Source organism: Emys orbicularis, chromosome 3 (assembly GCF_028017835.1).
Source record: "Emys orbicularis isolate rEmyOrb1 chromosome 3, rEmyOrb1.hap1, whole genome shotgun sequence".
NCBI classification, from domain to species: domain Eukaryota; kingdom Metazoa; phylum Chordata; order Testudines; family Emydidae; genus Emys; species Emys orbicularis.
The window spans coordinates 101,791,357-101,811,409 of NC_088685.1; the positions used below are offsets into that span (position 1 = coordinate 101,791,357).

At 43.8% G+C, this 20,053-nt stretch overlaps 1 protein-coding gene across 1 annotated transcript in view; it reads right to left on the minus strand.

Moving 5' to 3' along the window:
* Window positions 1–2,760: 2,760 nt before the first annotated feature.
* The window catches only part of SAMD3 (sterile alpha motif domain containing 3), a 56,222-nt gene continuing 38,929 nt past the window's right edge, over window positions 2,761–20,053 (minus strand). The window contains exons 7-10 of the mRNA XM_065401934.1: window positions 6,717–6,926; window positions 6,181–6,352; window positions 3,617–3,699; window positions 2,761–3,042 (exon numbers count right to left, since the gene is read on the minus strand). Coding sequence (XP_065258006.1) covers window positions 2,761–3,042; window positions 3,617–3,699; window positions 6,181–6,352; window positions 6,717–6,926 — 747 coding nt within the window. The remainder of the gene's footprint in view (window positions 3,043–3,616; window positions 3,700–6,180; window positions 6,353–6,716; window positions 6,927–20,053) is intronic.

The window sequence follows — 20,053 nt, forward strand, 5'->3', positions numbered from 1 at the left end:
ATGCTCATGTACTTCTCAATACTCACAACTGAACTGTTCTGTATGGCAGTGTGGATGTTGTTAAAATGAAAGCCTTATTCAATACATTACAAATGCTTTTTCCCCTGTTTTCTTTATCTTTAATAAAAGGTTAAAAGGATTTTTAATGGTGTTTGTGCCATGATATTAAGCAGGCTGAGGTCTCTGTATACCCAACCCTCAATATTGTTGAACACTGTTTAATGTTAGACAGTGATTAGGATCTAAAGAGTTAATAAATATGCAGAAGCTGGCATCTTGGCATAGGAGATGTTTGTTTTCAAATTCTTAAATGTTTTGAGCTTGTTGGCTTTGCATGTTTCTCTTAAACTTTTAATGTTTTTGCTTTTTAAAAAACTTACTTGTTTTAAAGATTTTTTGTATCTTTTAACTTTTTTTGGTGGGTGGGAGGGATCTTTTATTTTGATGTTGGGTAATTTTAAAGGTTCAATGAAAAGGTGTTTCAGAAAAAGCAAAAGTGGTAAAATGAAACTGTTGAAGGTTAAATTGCTAAAGCAAACTTTTACTTAACAACTTAGATAACCCTCTTGTTAACAAAATGCCAGCTTGATTCAGGGCTGCTACTGCATTAACTGTGAATTAAATCTCAGAGCACCAGAACCCAAACTTTTTGTAATTGTTCTGTTTTTGAAAAAATTTCCCCTTGCTTTTGCAGTGTTTTTTCCGGATTTCGATGTCAATATAAAAAATATTGCTGTTCTGTGCACGTGAGACGGCACAGTCCAACTCTTGGAGGTTAGATGGCCATGGTGTCCCCACAAATGGTGGTGGTAAAAGAATTGGACAGGATCTGTCCGACTAAAATGCATGTGGATTTTTACCGCCTTTCGGTGTTGCAAATGGCTCATGAATGCAAAAGTGGTTCCAAAAGAACATCATTTTGTTGCTTCTTTTTAAAGGAGGCAACATACCTGGGTAAGAATGCCATCAGGCCTAATGTTTTTCTCCAAGTGAGCAAGTTTAACCACTAGTGCATAACATTTTCATGGTTTGTGTAAATTTACAGCTTTAACTGTGTAAGCGGCAAAAGATGGGAGAAGTTTTTTCTATCTTGACCCATCCTAGACGTACAGCCAAAGAAGTGATAGGAGTCTGGTTTGTTCTTAAAACTACTGCTGTTATATGTTTGTAAGATGTTTGTTTTGTAAGATGTTTGTTTTGTTTTAGCAACAAATGAAGAGAGTTGTAAGTTCTTAAACTGTGTTAACATCTGAATGGTTTAATTGTAATTTTTGTAATATTTGATCTGTAATTCCCAATTCTGGGATAAGCAATTTGCAAATCTTAACCTATAACCAAGTACATTTTCTTCTAAATGCTTAAACGAAAATAAGGTTTTTCTGAGTCATCTGTTTTTCCAGCATCCTTATTGATCTTGTCATAGCATCTAGGAACCCAAGTCATGGACCAGGACTCTAAACACAGAACAAAAAGATAGTCCTTGCTCCCAAGAGTTTGCAATCTAAGTCTGATGAGACAATAGCTGGATACAGACACACACATGGAGAGTACAAGGAAACACTAGACAGTACCGCTCAGCACGATAGGCAGTGCTCTCAGCACACCAGAAGCCTCACCGTTGTCGTAGTTTGTAGGCTTCATGCCACAGGATAGTTTTAAGGTGAGATTGGGAGGAGGAGATAATTTTGCAGGTCTTTAGGGGGTGCTTCTGCCAACCATGAGGGGCAGCAGGGGAGAAAGCACAAAAGTTACATTTTTAAATCTGCACAAATGGGTGTTGAAGGCTAGCATCATGAGGACCACAAACTCCAAATTTCGCTATGGTAGAGTCCTTTAAATTCTGCAAAGAGTAGCCAATTTCCATCTGTCTGTGGGATTGGAGGCCCTGAAATCCCAGGGACGCAAGGGCTCTAGGAGGTAAGTGGGCTATGGAGGAGGAGGAGGAGCATCAGCCTCGACTTGTAAATGCCTCAGCAGATAGGCACCCTATGAGTCACTGCAGTATTTGCAGGGGTGAGAGAAAGAAAAACAAATATAGTCAGACAAGTCTCTCCTCTCATTGCAACCGCTATGTAGTTTTACAGGCATACAGGAATGTCCCAAACAACTCGTTCTCACTGGCTTGAGATCTCATCCTGGCAGATTTTTATTTAGTAAGTTCAAGTAACTAGTAAAAAAGGTGAACAATGTGATATGAATGAGTGAATTTCTTCAGTCTTTACCAAATTGTGTTGTACGTAGTTCTAGTATTTGCAAATTAAAAATTGGACACATCATTTTTATGATGCAAAATACTAATCACAGCACATTTTCAATTACCATCAAATCTTAATGGTAAAGATTTAACTCCTATTAGAGTAACTCCCACCAAAACATGAATTCAAATAACTCAGACAACACAATGTTTACTGAATTAAATCAAAGTATGCTTCTTACCTTTGACTTGGTCAAAACTTATTCCAAAAGCAATAAAAAGCTTAGAAAAATAAATTGCCCACATGTACATCTACTTATAAAATTTTATTTTTTCAATAAGGCTAAAGTTGCTCTAGAATTTCCATTGAAAATAATGAAAATGCTCATGTTTTCAAAACTAAAAAAGCAGCCAGTACAATAAAAAAACATAGCTGAGTTATAAATATGAATACAATTCCACTGGAAAGAATTACACCAACTTATCTTTACAACAAAGGATTTCTTCAGACAAAAGAGTCAACTGCTCCAAAAGACATTCCCCTGAGACAAGTGTTTTGGACATCATTAAATGTTCAGACATTCAAATTCCAGTTTTCTCTTTATCTTCTTTGGGAGGGATTGTGGACTTTTCATCTCCAAAATCAGTGACTCTAGAAAGTTAAATGTGTTGTGGATCCTTTTTGGACACTGGATGCCGAACACATGAAATGCAGCCAACAGAGCAGCTAGAGCCATAGTACAATCATCCAGCTGGGCCAGTTTCTCTTTTTCTATATACAAAGCAAATTCACATGTATTAACACTGAAGGGATTTTTTACTTCCAAGACTGGTGTCAACACCTTCACCTGGAAAAAAAAATTAAGGCAAATGATCGTTTGATGTCACTTGGGTGAGCTGAACTGTAAAAGCTGCAGTAAAGGTTAAGAGAATTAAATGTGCTTGGAAATAATGCTGTGAACTTGGTTAATAAGTCCGGTTATTTGAGACCTTTGGCTGAAAGATGGGTTAATGTCACCATTAAGAAACAGACACAGAGGCTAAGGGCCAGATACAAAAGGTACTTTAGGTACCTAACTTCCATTGGAAGTTCCTAACACTTCAAGGATCTGGGCCTAAGTGACTTGTTTCAATCAGGAGTCAGTGGTAGAATCATGACGAGAGACCAGGACTGCTGTCTATCCCCACTCTTACTACTAGATCACACTCCTCTAAAAGCCCCTAGCTGCCATGTGATGTGGCATTTCCTTAGGGGTTTTTTTAATAATGTGCAATATCTAAGCAGCAGCTGCTTGAAAAAACAATGTGTGGCATGTGCGCTTCTAAAACCAGGACGATACATTTAATACATGTGGCTGAAAATGGAGCAGGATTTTAGTCTGTTTGGAAGTGTAGCTAGCCTCTACAGACACATTTATGTACCTCCTCATTCACAGCAGCAAACAGGCTGGAATCATCTCCAAAGACATCTGGTAGAAGTAAGCATGTGGCAGTCATTTTCATATCTGTCAAAAGCAAAGATTTTTTTACTAAATTAAAATGAAAATATTTGATTATTAGCATCCTTGAAGAACAGATGGAGATTTACGAAGTATTAACAGTGAATTATAAGATTGGTAGTCGATGACTTGTCGCTTCCTTCTTATTTGATTGCTATTCCAAAGCACCTTAAAGAGTAAACTGCACCTTCTGTTGTGGTCTAGATTCCCCAACAAAGGCAAAGTATTACTTTCAAAAAGAGAGAGTATTTACACTAGAGCCGCACATTAATGAACTTGGAAAAATCTCAAATGTCTTCTAGTAAGAATTCCAGGTTGCTACTTTTTAATCAAATTAAGATTATACAGTATTACAAGTGCAAATTCCCCCTGGAAGTCAATGAAGGAAGAGCCCTCTTAGATGATCTAGGCCATCTTACTGCCAAGTCAGGAGTGCTCCTTACAATGCATTTAAAAAAGAATATTTTGTACCACCTGTTTTAAGTATTGTAAATAACATTTTCGCTCTCCGTTCTCAAATCACAAACAGTTAGGTTTTTTTTAAGTATGGCATCAGACATATTCCCAGCACTAGCATAAGCCATTTACAATTTTTTGCACAAAAGGGAAAGCGGCTCTTCACCCCACCCAAAATTCCTCCTTTAGGGTGTTAGGTCTGGTCTACACAGGGGGAAAAAATCACTTGATTTCTCTCCCAGTTTTCTAGGAGCCTCACAACTTACTTAGAAGATGACAAGAGTTTTGACTTTCTTTTTGTTTTGTTTTGTTTTGTTTTGTTTTGTTTTAAAGAGAATCCCTTTTGAAAATCCTATGCACCTTGTATTGCCTTAAGGTTAATGTAGGAGCATATCTCCATCTGAAGGCTTTCTAATGAATTAGGCTGTGCTTTCAAACACGCCATCTACCTGGGGTTGCAGGGTGATTGAGTGTTCATCGTAGTAGGTAAAACAAAAACAAAAGACAACCAGCTTCACTGGCACGGTTCCTTAGTTTTGAAAAGCAAGATTTACAAAGCTGCTACTTAGGAAAACTACACAATCCTAGAGCATTACCCTGGATTTGCCCTCCTCGCTTGTGCCTGCTTCAGGAGAGCAGTCTAGTTTGAGGAGTACTTCTGTCTTATCTCTAAGAAGGGAGCTGCAGATGGAATTCTGGAAGAAATGAAGGGTACTTACAGGAATTAGTTGAAGTGCTTGCCTCTGCAGATCCACACTTTCCATTCTCCTTCCCATACTCTAGTTTTCTAGATGGAGGTTTTGGGAGAAGTGGAAAGGAACTGAGTGCAATCAGGTCCATGTTCCCGTTTGCACCCACAGATCCAAACAGTTGTGGATGTACAAGAGTGCTCTCACATGGCTGCAAAGATTACTGCTTTTCGAACAGCAATACCAAAGGTTCATCTAGCCCAATATCCTGTCTTCCGACAATAGCCAATGCCAGGTGCCCCAGAGGGAATGAACAGAACACGTAATCATCAAGTGATCCATCCCCTGTCGCCCATTTCCAGCTTCTGGCAAACAGAGGCTAGGGACACCATCCCTGCCCATCCTGGCTAATAGCCATTGAGGCACCTACCCTCCGTGAATTTATCTAATTCTTTTTTGAACCCTGTTAGTGTCTTGGCCTTCACAACATCCTCTGGCAAATAGTTCCACAAATTGACATTGTTTGAAGAAATACTGTGCGTTGTTTGAAGAAATACTTCCTTTAGTTTGTTTTAAACCTGCTGCCTATTAATTTCATTTGGTGACCCTAGTTCTTGTGTTATGAGGAGGAATAAATAACACTTCCTTATTTACTTTCTCCACACCAGTCATTTTATAGATCTCTAACATATCCCACCTTAGCCATCTCTTTTCCAAGCTGAAAAGTCCCAGTCTTATTAATCTCTCCTCCCTAATGTGTGCAAGCATGTGGATCTGCAGAGGCAATCTACCTGAACTAGGTATTAGTAAGTAACTTTTCTTTCCATTATTTCACTATGAACAGACTTTAACCTTAAGAACAGTAATTTCCAAGATCACTTCCTTCCTTTTTAGACAACAGGTATTCCACATGTGATTTTCTCCACTGGGAGCCTCTAGAATTGTCCATGTTTTTTCAAAACGAGTTTGCCAACGGTACAGTAAGTTTATTAGACAATTCCCTACGATATAAACAGCACATATCTATATTTGAAATATTTCATTTCCTGCATGTTAGCAGTAGCTATTATATAGGATTTCTTTCTTTACCTATTATTCAAACTTTTCTTTGCCTGTTAGACACAGAAATAAAATCTCATTCATTTAAATAATTAATTCCCCTCCCCATTAATGTATTTATATTCTCTTTGGTAATACCCCAATATATTTTCAACCAGCCCCAGATACATTTTTAAAATGGGTTTTTTTCTACAGATAAGTAGAAGATAGTCTAGTAACAGTAGCCTGGACAATTATGTACTACAAAACTCAGACAAATAATACATAGACAGTTTATACTGACATTTCAGAATGTCTTCCTCTGTGTGCTGTTTCAGATTTTCTCGCAGCATCACATTAATTGGATTATTTCTCACCGAGTACAAAGTCAATATGTTTTCTGAATAAATCTCCAAAATCTCAACTGTTTTCTTATAAATATCCATGTGTGTAAGGAGCTGGAACTCCCTAAAAAGCTGAAGGAAGAGGAAAATTTTATTTCAGTATTCAAAATAAATGAATTAACTCTGGGGTGCATACATTGAAGACAGTTAATAGACTAGCCTACAGTTTTTTTCCTGAGGAGAAATAGTTCATGTTGTGTTAAAAGTATATAAAATAGCCACACGATATTATAGTGCATGGTATGCGTAAAGTACTAAGAATATTTTGAAGTAGTGCCAGGGCAGGAACACACATTTACTAGTGGGTTATTGGAGAAATTGAATATTAATGGATACTTTACTAAAAACATGCAGTAGAGCACTCCCACAGGTGCCATCTTGCCCATATCTAGATCATAACATGCAATACTGTTTTTGAAGACACTCATAGCATTACCTCATAAGGACATCTTAAGAAAGGAAAGAGTCGGAGAATCTCTTTCAAAGGTGCCCTGTTACAGATCATCTTTCTTCGCATTTCTAATGTCTTGTTCATCCTTTTATCAACTTCTTCCCAGTTCCTCTCTGTTTTCATATATTCTTGCTTAAACCAGATAATATGTTCATCCATCTCAGTGTCATGTCCTTCAAGATAAACAATCTCTTCCTGTCAGCAATACAATGACAGATGGTGAGTTCTCTATAGAATTTACACAGCCCAGAAGTATTTTTGCCTGCTGGAGGACCTAGATGATTTGTCATGTAAAAATGGCATGGTTTATTGGGCTTCAATCTTCAGATTAAGTGTGTTCAGTTTACAAATTGAGACATATCATAGAATATCAGGGTTGGAAGGGACCTCAGGAGGTCATCTAGTCCAACCCCCTGCTCAAAGCAGGACCAATCCCCAACTAAATCATCCCAGCCAGGGCTTTGTCAAGCCTGACCTTAAAAACCTCTAAGGAAGGAGATTCCACCACCTCCCTAGGTAACCCATTCCTGTGCTTCACCACTTCCTACTACTACCCCTGCAAACTCCACCTGGATTCTGAAAAGCAGACTCGATTCTCCTTGTTTCTTGAGCTCAAATTACTCCCCCAGTGATCTTTCCACAATCACACTGCCTTTTTAGTGGGTGTGTAGCTCATTGGAAATTAGTAAACAATTTGACTGATGATGCAAGATCACTCCCTTAGCAGTGCATAGCTAATACTGCTCAGGCCCAGCATCGTAGTAATTAAAAGTAGATACAACTAAGAATATACATGGTGGGGGGAGGGAGGGAATCCTTCAAACTCTTAGAACAATTACTCTTATTCACCTGAGAGGGCCCATTGATATCAATAGAACTACGCACACAAATAAATGTTTGCAGAACTGCTCTTCAGTTGAATGAAGTAGTGTCATTTTACTAAAGACATTTTTCAAAGAACCACCAAACTTAAGTTTTTCATGGGTTTCTCACCTTGTCTACTTTATAACTTTAAACTAGAAATGAGAGGAGAGCCACAATTCTGATGGCAACCACAATTTAAGTAATTTACTTGTTGGTGTTCTGAAGAAGTTGTTTATTCTGTACTTGTAGGTATAACTAACAGTTTTCCTAAAAATTATCAGGCCATCCCTACTGAGTTATAAAACCTATAATTAGTAGGAGCAGTTGCCATCAGAAGCAATAAACGCACCAGCCTGGAACTACTTAGCTTTCACTGGAGGAAACCAGTGAAATGTCTGTTGAAATGAGCCTGGGATGAATATAAAAGAGCCATTGGTCAAAACTACCACTCAAACTGCATTTACACTAGTATTTTCCAGTAGGTCTCCCACAGGTGCAGCTTAATGATGGGAACACAGTGATGAAAAGATGTTTAGACAGGGGTCAGGCATCACCACCACCATGTCATCTAGATGATGTAATGAGAAAACAATCGGGTCAGTCTATACAATCAATCCCACTGGTGGAAAATTTCCCCCAAAACACTAGTGTAGTCAAGGCTTTAGGAGCTGGCCAATACTCATATAAGCTTACACCCACCGTCTTCCACCCCCAAGGGTTTATTGGAGGTTCAAACTACACTGCTACCTCGATATAACGCGATCTGATATAACACGAATTCGGATATAACGCGGTAAAGCAGTGCTCGGGGGGCGGGGCTGAGCACTCCAGTGGATTAAAGCAAGTTCGATATAATGCGGTAAGATTTTTTGGCTCCCGAGGACAGCGTTATATCGAGGTAGAGGTGTATATGCATTATCTGCCAACAACCACTTTCATTCATATAGCACTAGTCATCCTAATAGACACCAGAGTGCTTCACAGATCTGTCTGTATGTGCAACATGGAGAGTTATATTCTGTATCCCAGGCAAAATACCTTTGTAAACCTATCATGTTAAGGTGGAAAGAATCTATAATTTACTCAAGGAAGGAGCCCTCAAGACAAAAATAATTAGCTTGGAAATTTACAGCTCAGGTTCCACTTTATAAATTCCTCTCTCCAAAAGTATAGAACTGCACAATTATCATTAAAACAACCTTAAACTCTGCATCATCAGCTTGGCAATAGACAGAAACTGAGATGTAATGTGAGTTTCAAACACCATATGTTATTTTATTAGTGGCTCACAGAATTTTGAGATGTTGGCATACAACATGGTGGGGTTTTAATTCCCTTAACCCTTTCTTCAGTCCCATCCCACCTTCCTCATCAAACTAGTAGCAGGGTTGAATGCAATAGCAATTGCCAAGGGCTCAACTTTTCTGTAATTCTGTAGTTGCAAAGAACAAGCAGCTCCTGCCCAAGGCAGCAGGTTCTCTTTTGAAGCCCATCTACCCATCACAAGAGGGGTAGGCACTGGGAAGCAGGGGGAAGAAGAACATGAACAGAGAAGGAGAAATGAAGGGAGGCGTAAGGGAATTGAAAATAAAGCTCGAATACAGTTTGTGATACAGCTGCAGTTTATTGAATTGGCTGCTGCAGGTGGACAACAAAACCAGCTTTGTTATCCTTAGTAACCAGAAGTTTGCAAGCACAGCGACATCTGCAGTTGTGTCAAATAAGCACACTGCTGCTGGAACTATATTTTAGCATGTTCAGAATGGTAATGCATATTTAAAATACTTAGGAGCATTTTTCCCTGTAATCTGTTTCTAATCACAAAATTGCAGTGCAGCTGAAGGGGGCGTTTGTCAGCCATTATATACACATGTGGGTGTGTTAAGCACTTTCAACCCACTCCTCACTCTTCAGCATGGCTGCAGCACAAAGGCCAGTGGTTAAAAAAAACAACACAAGTGAGGATATGTGAATGACATCTTCAACTCCAAATGGCACTGTTGCCATTGATGTGTCTTTGGGGTGTGTTTGCAAAATTTCAGCAGTTTGTTCAATCATCTGAACTGTGCTGCAATTGCTCATTCCTGGAGAGGCAAATACTCCCAACAACCCCATCACACAGGACGCAGAATGGACTCAGTGTGGCATGATGTGGCCATAGACAAGCTTGGAAACAAGTACTAGGACTAGGTTGTGATCTTCCCTCCATTTTAATCTTCACTCACAACTATCAAAGCAAGCACAGCCAAACCCCTGACTGCATAGATCCTGCTACACAGATGGCTATGCATTCACGAGAGTCTTTTTAGTTACTGACACCGTTAGCTGAACTAAACTCACACAACACATATTAGCAGAAACACTGAAATGGCATAAAAATAATTGCGGAAACCCCTGACCTACTGGAAAACGTGACAGAGGGCAAAATCATGTTCACTCTATTCATGTTAGTCATCCCACTGAAGTTAGTGAGATTGCTTACCTGAGTAAAGCAAGGAAGACTCAGCCCTGCAGCATTTTTTCTTTCAAGATGCTCTACATGGTCTACATAAAGATGGGAATGTGAAATAATTAAGAAGCAGCTGCAGTGTTGGACTGATATTGCCACAGGAGCGTTCTGTTGCTCTTTTTAGGCTATTCTGAATTTTAAACTCTATCTCTAGCTTAGGCAAAAAGTATTATATAGCTGCACACACCAACCCAAAGCCCTCAACTTACCTAGAAAAAGCAGAACACTCCTGTTTCCCTATGTCTCAGGCTGCAGCCCTGGTCTTCCTATCCTGATAGGCAACAAGGAACTGCATTTCTGGCTGGCATTATTAAAATGGCAGCCTCCAGATAGTACATGTTACCCACTTAAGACCTGTGGAGTTTTAGCAAATGTTTTCAGGTATGTGCATCTTGATGAGAGGTACTATTAGGTAATATCTGTAGCCCTTTGAGGGTGGAAAATGCTACTGCAAGAAAATACCTAATTCATAACAAGCTTTGGGCTGGTATTCAGGCCCTTAACTGACAGGGCTGTGAGAATCCTTCCTCCCTATGCATTGCCAGTAACACTGACTTGTCAAAGCACTACATTTCCTTCCTTTTGTGGGTTTAAATCAAGAATGCTATTGAAATATAGATTATCGACTAATAATGAAGTGATCTATCCTACCATCACTGCATGCTTGTAATTCCAATTGTTATTTAATTGGGAGCAGCACACATGTCAACAGCAGAGAAGATCCTTGCGATTTCACTGCTATCTTAGTTTTATGACAATGATCGTTGTTAGCAGAGAATCATAGCAGGAGTGCAGTATATTTAACTACAATGTGCTTGTGGATGAATAGTTACTTTCATAGCCAAGCTGGCTGAAAGTACAAAGGAAAAAATGGCTGTTTGATTTATGCTTATTAGGTATTTTTAAGCAGAGTTTTATTCATACCAAATTTGAGATTTTTGATAGAATGGGAAAACCTGGCATTGGTTCAAGGCTATATGAATAATTTCTACCATTAGGAGCTTATTATCTAACGTCAACTTTTTTTGCTTTTATTAAAAAAAGTGTTTAACTCCATGCTTGTAACAGAATGTTCCATATATAACTGCCTTATTACAGAACTTGTATATTTCATCAGATCATTTTTTTCTTAAAGATATATTTGTGAAATACAATCTTACAAATGAAAAGCAGTCTACGAGCTATTAATCACCACTCAGTCTCATCTAAATGCTTGACTATTCAAGATCCCTTCTGTTTTTTTCCAAAGAGTTACACTTAGACATTTTCTCCCTTTACCTTTTCGTTTGTCACAAGATGATTGTTACAATAAATGAAAAGCCATTTCAACACGGAGGTGAATGTCATTCAGTGGGAGAAGTAATGATCCCTATTTATCTGCGTGTACCAGTTTACAGTCCCTGTCTGCAGTGACATTTAAACTTTTTTGAAGAATGGTGCTTACACATAGTCTACTGCAGTCAAGTCTTTAGCATGGTTTGACTGGCCAGCATGAACAAGGACAAACTGAGTTCTTCTTCAAGTAGATGCAGCCATGTACTCCACTTAGTTGTAGGTACATCGGAACCACTGTGTGCACGCACTGGCAAATTTTGCCTACCAGTACCCGTAAAGGAACAGCACTCATGCCTCGTGGCCCTAGCCCCTGGCTATATTAGGCAGTGCCGCCCAATCCCCGTCAATTCCTTCTTACCACTCGTGGCTGGAGTTGAAGCTATGTGAGATTTCTAACCTCCCAACCTCTCTATTTCTTAGTGACTTTTCTAGTTGTCTATAGCTAATTAGTACTCTTAGTATAGTGTTAATTACATTTAGTGTTTGTTAGCTTTAGTTTAAGTATTTCCCTGTTGATGCCCTCATCAGGGCTTAAATATTGTCTGTTCTGTGTGGGAGAGATTTGCAAATAGTTCATGAAATGGACTCAGGATCTTCACCTGCTTGAACAGGCTGTGCGGCCTTTTTCAGCACAAGACCTATGATGGATCGGAGTTCACCCTCAAGTTCTGAGAGTGCTGCTGCTTTGCATCCTGGAGTTGGTGCCTCTCCGAAGAAATGGAGGAGTCGCTCTCCATTGAGTGTGACAAGGAAGGGGTCACATAAGACTAATCATAGCCGCTCCAGATCATGTGGGGACTTGACTACTTCCTCCAGAAGGAGTGCAGATCAGCATGAGTGAGTGCTGACCCATGGGATGGAGCAGATCTCATCAACCGTTCCCCGGCACCACGCAGGGAGGTCAGAGACCCTATACCGTTGACTCTGGTTCTGGCCCAGGGGTGTCCATTGAGTTTAGTCGACAAGGGAAATGCCAGCACTCGCTGTTTCCACACTGGTGGCGTATCAGGCAGGAACAGACCTCCTCTGCCTTTCTTTCCCAACCTCTCCCAGGGTCCAAGACTTTGCCAGGGCTGAATCATTTATATCCCCGTTGGCTGGTAGAGCCACTGAACTTGTGAGTCTTTCAGCACCAACAGTCAGTGGAAATGGGGCTGGTGCTGGGCTCAGCACAAGTCACCTTATCAATAGGAACAGCTTTGGCACCCCTGCTGTCTGTGGCGCTAATGTCACCATGGTGGCACTCACTACCCTCCACTTTGGTTAAGTTACCTCTGTACCGCTGCCGACTTCAGGGTTGACACCACTTCCAGCACTGGAACCAACAGAAGCATACCTGGTGCCAGCTGTACCATCTCCACCGTGAGTGCCTGTTCTCTCTTCATTTTGAGCTATGGATGAGTCAGACTGGCTGCTTGCACCTTCAGGACTGGTTCCACCTTTGTCCCCTGAAGCCCGGGACTCCTTGGTGTCCACATTGGGATCTTCCTCCTTCAGTTGTCCATCACCTGACCCACATGGGGGGGGGGAGGTTATGTAGCACTATGGGTACCAGGATTGGCGCTCATCTCATGGTCGGGATGGTGACCCCTGACCCAGCACCTACTGGCCACGATTCCTGAGGGAATTCTGTGCCAAATATTGAAAATTCTGCACACATTACTTTAAAATTCTGCAAAACTCTGCAAATTTTATTTGTCAATAAATAAACATGGAGACTCCAGCATGGCAGTGGGTAGCAAAAGCCACTGGCTGCATAGAGGTAGGAGATCAACCTACAGCCCCTCCTCCCCAGGAGACAGACTCGGCAATGATGCTGCACCTGACCCTGACACAGCGCAAGGGCAGGGCCTGCCCCAGAAACACCCCCGGGGCCTTGCCCCTCCACACCAGGTATGGGCAGGCAGGCTCTGCCCATCAGGTTCCAAATGCGGAGGGGCTTAGTGTGGGGAGATCCAGGTGTGGGATGAGGGGTTCTGAGTGGGGCAATCTGGGTGTGGGTGGCTCAGTAGAGGGTGCAGGGGGGTACCTGGATGGACAGGGGCTCATTGAGGGGTTCCGGGTGCAGGGGCAATGGGACTCTGCCAGGGGGTCCAGGGGAAAGTGGTTGGGGCTCAGCAGGGGTAGGGAGTCTGGCTGTGGGAGGATGGGGCTCAGCAGGGGGGTCTGGGTGTGGGGGGCTCAGCAGGGGGCTCTGGATGCTGGGGGAGTGGAGCTTTGTGGGGTATGGGTCCGGGTGCAGCTGGTTGGGGCTCAGTGGGATGGGGGGTCCAGGTGCGTAGGGCTCATTGGGGGGGGGTCCGGCTCATCAGGGGGGATTTGAGTGGAGGGGGGTTCAGCCGGGGGTGGTCTGGGTGCAGGGCTGGAGGTTCAAATGCAGGAGCGTGGAGCTCAGCAGGAGGGTTTGAGTAGAGGGGGGCTCCAGGTGCAGGGGGTGAGGCTCGGCGAGGTAGGGGTTGGGGGTTCTGAGTGCGGGGGGTGGGGGAGGTGAGGCTCAGCGGGGGATCTGGGTATGGGGAAGTCCAGATGCACGGGGGTTGGGTGGATGAGGAGCAGGAAAGGGGGGGTGGGTGGGAGTGTGGAGCTTCCTGCAGCCAGGGAGGTTTGGGGGGGCTGGTCAGCCCCCGTCCTGACCGCTCCTTGCCGGGAAGAGGAAGTCCTGTCCTCCCCCAGACCAGCTGAGACTAGCAGCTGAGCCTGGTGCAGGGTAGGAGCCACCGGCAGGGGCATCCCTGGACCCCGCTCTCCTCCCCCGTTGTACTTTACCTCTCTGCCAGCTGCCCTGGGTGCCCAAAACGACGCACCAGTACTGCTGGGGAGGGGTGCGTGACCACTCTTGCAGGTTCCCTTTGCTTCCCTGTCAGAAAGTCCTTTTTCTGAGGGGAAGCAAAGAAATCTGTGGGGGGATATGAATGCTGCATACAGAGTGGTGCAGAATTTTCCCAGGAGTACTGGCCATCAACACCTTATCCAGACCAGTGATCTCCATAGAATCCATGGGACACTCCTCAGTTGCGGAAGTCCCAGACCTCATCTTGCTCTAAGCTGAGATCACCAAGCAGGGCTGTGGTGGTGATCATTGATCTGCTGCAGGCCCAGGCAACAGTGAACCTTCCCCTTGTGAAGCCTCCAGTCGTCCCATCTAGGTCCACCAGCTCTGGAGAAGAATCCCGATCTGGCACAGTTAACTGCTTTGTCTTCATCGCCAGATGATTCTGTGGTATCTGGCTCTTCCTCTTCTTCAGTACCAGAGGATTCCAAGGCATACCAGGACCTTTTGCAGTGCCTGGCTGCTTCCCTGGGTATTCAAGCAGAGTTCCTGCAGGAGAATACCCATAAGTTTGTGGATATCCTGCAGCCATCTGTCCCTGGGAGAGTCACCCTCCCTATTAACAATGTGCTCCTTGAGCCCCTTGGAGCATGCCGGCTTCGGTACCGCCTACCACGAAGTGCATGGAGAAACGCTACTTCATACCAGTGCAGGGATTTGAGGGTTTTTACTCAGATCTGACCCTGAACTGCCTGGTCGTAACCATGGGGAATGATAAAGCCCTGCAGGGCAGATTTAAGTCCACTCCCAGATCTAAACGGATGCATTTGATGTGAATGAATACCTAATAAGCATAAATCAAACAGCTATTTTTTTCCTTTGTACTTTCAGCCAGCTTGGCTATGAAAGTAACTATTCATCCACAAGCACATTGTAGTTAAATATACTGCACTCCTGCTATGATTCTCTGCTAACAACGATCATTGTCATAAAACTAAGATAGCAGTGAAATCGCAAGGGTCTGCTCTGCTGTTGACATGTGTGCTGCTCCCAATTAAATAACAATTGGAATTACAAGCATGCAGTGATGGCAGGTTAGAGCACTTCATTATCGACTAATAACCTATATTTCAATAGCATTCTTGATTTAAACCCACAAAAGGAAGGAAATGTAGTGCTTTGACCTCCTCATCCTTGCAGATGCGCACTGGTAACTAGCAGGCATTTCCTATCCAAGCATGATTTTGTGAACTGGACAGCTATGTCTAAGTTTGCTGACCAGCTGCCTGAACCTCAAGGGAGGCATTTGGGACATTTAATACCAAAGACTGCTTGGTGGGTAAGACTTCTTTGCAGTCTGCACTAGATGTCGTGGATACTTTGGCCAGAATGATGGCCTCGGTGGGGACCAATGAAAAGGGCATCCTGGCTGCAGAATTCTGGCACTGATCCCAATGTACACCAGGCCATAGAGAATTTGCCCTTCGATGGCAGAATTCTTTTTGTCGGACAAGACAGACGAGACTCTGCACTCCTCCAAGGACTCTAGAGCTACCCTATGGTCCTAGGGGGTGTATATGCTGGCAGTGCAGAGGTGACCCTATAGTGGTTAACAGCAGCAGCCTCTGCAGCTCACATTTGGGAAGACTTTCCCTCCCACAAGACAGAAGAACTACCCCAGAAAGGAGCATAGGTTCCAGAGGAGGACACATTCTGGTCCAGGTTTTGACCAGTTAACATGCCTTCCCCCGGCGCCCCGCAAGCACCCATTTTGACTCCTTGGTCCAGAGCAGTGTTCCAGTCATTGCTCCCTTCTCCCCATCCCCTCTCTTTGGGGACAGGCTGGCCTGCTTTTACAATGCTTGGGGCTCAATCACCACAGAAAGCTCGGTCTTAAGCTCCATCAGATCGGGCTATGCCATCCAGTTCCTCTCCATCTCCCCGCTCCCTCCAGGATCCCTCTCATGAGATATTGCTCCTCAAGCAGGTTCACTCTCTACTGGCTTTGGGGGCAGTGGAGGAGGTTCCACCAGAACACGGGGGGGGGTCACAACTTCTATTCCCGGTACTTTCTGGTGCCAAAATCCAAGGGAGGGGCAAGACCCAGTCTTGACCTTCGTGGCTTCAACAAATATATCAGATACATGAGGTGCTGAATGGTCACTCTATCAACTACCCTCCCTGCGTTGTCTCAGAATGACTGCTTTGTTGCTCTGGACTTGCAGGACACTTTCATGTGATGATTTTACCAAGCCACAGAAAATTCCTTCAGTTCATTGTAGTGGAGTGACACTTCCGGTGTATGGTGCTTTCCTTCAGTGGTTCATATACTTATCGACAATACCACCACAATGTAGTATATGAACAGGCAAGGGGGAGCACACTCCAGGAGGCAATCTGGTTGTGGCAGTTCTGCATCGAGGAGAGTATCACTCTGACAGCCAACCGCTTGCCCAGGGTCCAGAATCATCTCACAGACCATCTCATCAGGAATTTTCCCCTGAAACACGAGTGGTCTGTGAAGACAGGTGTTCTCTGGGTCATCTTCACAGCATGGGGCATTCTGAAGATCGAGGGCCATGAGGGACAACAGAAAATGTTATCTGTTCTGTTCTTGAGTGGGCCTCAGTCCAGGCTCCCTGTCTGACACTTTCCGTCTTAGCTGGCAGTCAGCTCTCCTGTACGCTTTTCCCCTGGATCCCAATCATCCCACAGGTCATCCTCAAGCTGAAGGAAGATCGGGCCAAGCTCATTCTCATTGCCCTGGTGTGGTTCTTCGATCTTCTAACGCTGTCAATTCAGCCTCCCATACCTCTTCCTCTCCATTCCGACGTACTCATACAGAATCACAGTCACACTTTGCATCCTGCACTCAGCTCCCTGCATCTCACGGCATGGCTGCTTCATGGCTAAATGAGGAGGAAGAGCGGTGTTTGGCAGCTGTCCAATAGGTCTTACTCAACAGTAGAAAGCCCTCTACCAGAATAGCCTATTCAGCGATCTCTACGTGGATAACATCCTGTATCAAGACTGCATATGAAATAACATTGGCTACGCCTCTTCAGCAGGTGCGAGCTCATTCTATGAGAGTGCAAGCAACATAAATAGTGTTCCTTATTGATGTCTCAATATTGGACATTTGCAGGCTGCTACGTGGTCATCCAGACATACATTTATGAACCATTATGCTAGTGCTGCATCTTCCAGGGCAGACGCAAGTTTTGGTAGGGCGGTCCCGCAATCCTTGTTTAGGTAGACTCCAACCCCCACCTTATAGGCTAGGGGTACTGCTTGTGAGTCATCTAAGTGGAATACATGGCTGCATCTACTCAAAGAAGAAGAAACAGTCACTTACTGTAACTTTAAGCCTAACTTCACTACCAGGCAAATTGGTTAAAACTGTAGTAAAGACCAGAATTACCAGACACATAGATGAACATGATTTGTTGGGGAAGAGTCAACATAGCTTTTGTAAAAAGGAAATTGCCAGAGGAATCCCCTTCTTGTGACCACAGTGGGGCCGTCGATACCTGCATCTGTCAGCTAACCGTCGCCGCTGGAGACCAGCGCGTCAAATAGGAGGACCAGGGCCAGGGCTGAGGGACCGGTATCGTGACAGAGATCGTTCCCACGGTGTGGGGGATGAGAATCTGCGCTGAGAAGACGACCAGCGGGAGAGTGATCGGTGCCGGCAATACGGCGCGCCTCTCCCTAGGCAACCCGCGTTGAGAGGGCGGAGACCGCGATCGCTGTACCAGTAATCTTGGGCAAGCCAGAGAGGACTTGGGCTGCAAAACCGAAGATCTGCGGTGTGGAGTTGGAGAGCGCTGCCTCGGCTCTGGGGATCAGCAGGGCTCAACTGCCCTCTGGGGGGGTCCTGATATCTGGCTTGCCCTCATAGGGAGCCTTTGCCCCTTCCTGTGGCACACCCAGTGCCAACATCACTGGTAGAGGCCTCTGCTCTCTAGGCGCTGGGAGAGCCTGGGAAGGCGTCAGCCCTGCCACAAGTCTGGGTCCCATACCACTCCCGGGAGTCGGTGGCGGATTCCTTGGGGGGCTACAGGCACCAATTGGGGAGGCACAATACCCCATGGCCTTTCTTGCCTGGTGCCAGGGAGCCATGCTTCTTGGCGCTCTTTTTGGGCACCGGTGATGGAGATCGGTGCCGGGCTCAGCCCAGTGCTGGGGTGTGCTACGCACTGAGGCTGAGGTACTAGGGGTAGAGTCCGTCTGGGAAGGCTCGGAAGCCGGGCAGAGAGCAGCCTCCATGACAAGGGCCCTCAGACGGCTGTCATGCTCTTTCTGGGTCCTGGGTCGAAAGTTATTGCAAATGTAACACTTGTCCTTCACATGTGACTCCCCCACGCACTTCAGGCAGCTGCTGTGGGGGTCACTTACAGGCATAGGCCTGTTGCAGTCCGAGCAAGGCTTAAACCCCGGAGATCGGCGCATGCCTTGCATGGGGCAAAGTCCCCAATGGGACTCTAACTTCTAACTACACTTACCAACTACTTAATACTAACTACTATAAACAAACTACTTACAAAACCCTAAGGCTGGACCGAGTCCTTGCTAGGCAAGGAAAAGATGCTTTGACTAACCACCACAGGCGGTAAGAAGGAACTGAGAGGGCCTAGGACCAGCGGCGCCTAATACACAAGCGCATGAGCGCGGCACTCAAGAGGGCACCACAGCCGACCCTACAGATACCACTAAGGCAAAAATCTCCAACGGCCGCGCATGTGGGCATGTACACACTAGGAATGGAATGGACATGAGCAAGCACTTGAAGAAGAATATTAGTTTCTGTAAAGACATGAGACAAGGATGTGTATTCTGCTATTTTAATTTATGACATGGTGCCCAGTGCCTTGGATGGGTGCCTTTCTGTGTGTTCTTATAAATAAATATACACAAAGCTCTTGCCAAAAAGGATGCTAATAAACATCTTGTTAAAGTGTGCATTTGTAATGTCTAAATCATAGAGTCTCAGGGAGCTAAGCCAGATCCATTTATTAATATATACGTGTTCCCTTTTGCATGAACGCAGGGAAAGGGCAACCTGCACCTTCTCCGCTAGGTATAGTGCCCAAGAGTAACCATAGAAAACAACAGTTTTTTATATTAGCCTCTTGTTTTTTGCAAGTATAAAAACTTTCAACTGGAACATGCAGAAGTAGGGATGTGTTTATATGCAAGCAAAGCTCCAAAAAGGGAATGAACAGATTTTAGGGTGTTCCAAAATCAAGATGTACTTTTGGATTAAAAATTTCAGTAATCCACAAACCCCAGATTACAATTTACATAGAAGTTGTTTAAAAGAAATCCCCATCTTTCTCCTCCAATGAAACAGCTACACTTCATAAACAGATACAAGGAGGGAAATATATAGATCAAGCTGAAGGCCAAACATTTGATTGTGTGTCTTTTTCAAAACACTGATATAACTTGGTGGTTTAAAGTTTAACTGTATTTTTTTCAACAGCAGCATTGATATAAGTGGTATTAGAGTTGGCAAAGCATAATAGAACACTTAACGCATTTATGCCAGTGGATACATCAATATTAACACACTTTATGTCACTTATCTGACAGTAATGGCTTCATCTATAAATAGAGAATTCAGTTCAGAAAGATGCAGCACCTGCATATGTACATTCATAAGCACCCTATGTATTAGTACACAGACTACTTATAACATACCATGGATGGACTATCGTGTGAAGATCTAAGGGCACCAATTATCTGCTCAAATGTACATGTACGCTTATTAACACAGAGGGCTCAGCTGTGGCTGGACCTGGTGACTGAAAAATTGTAGTCCCTGTTGTGCTACACTTTGTG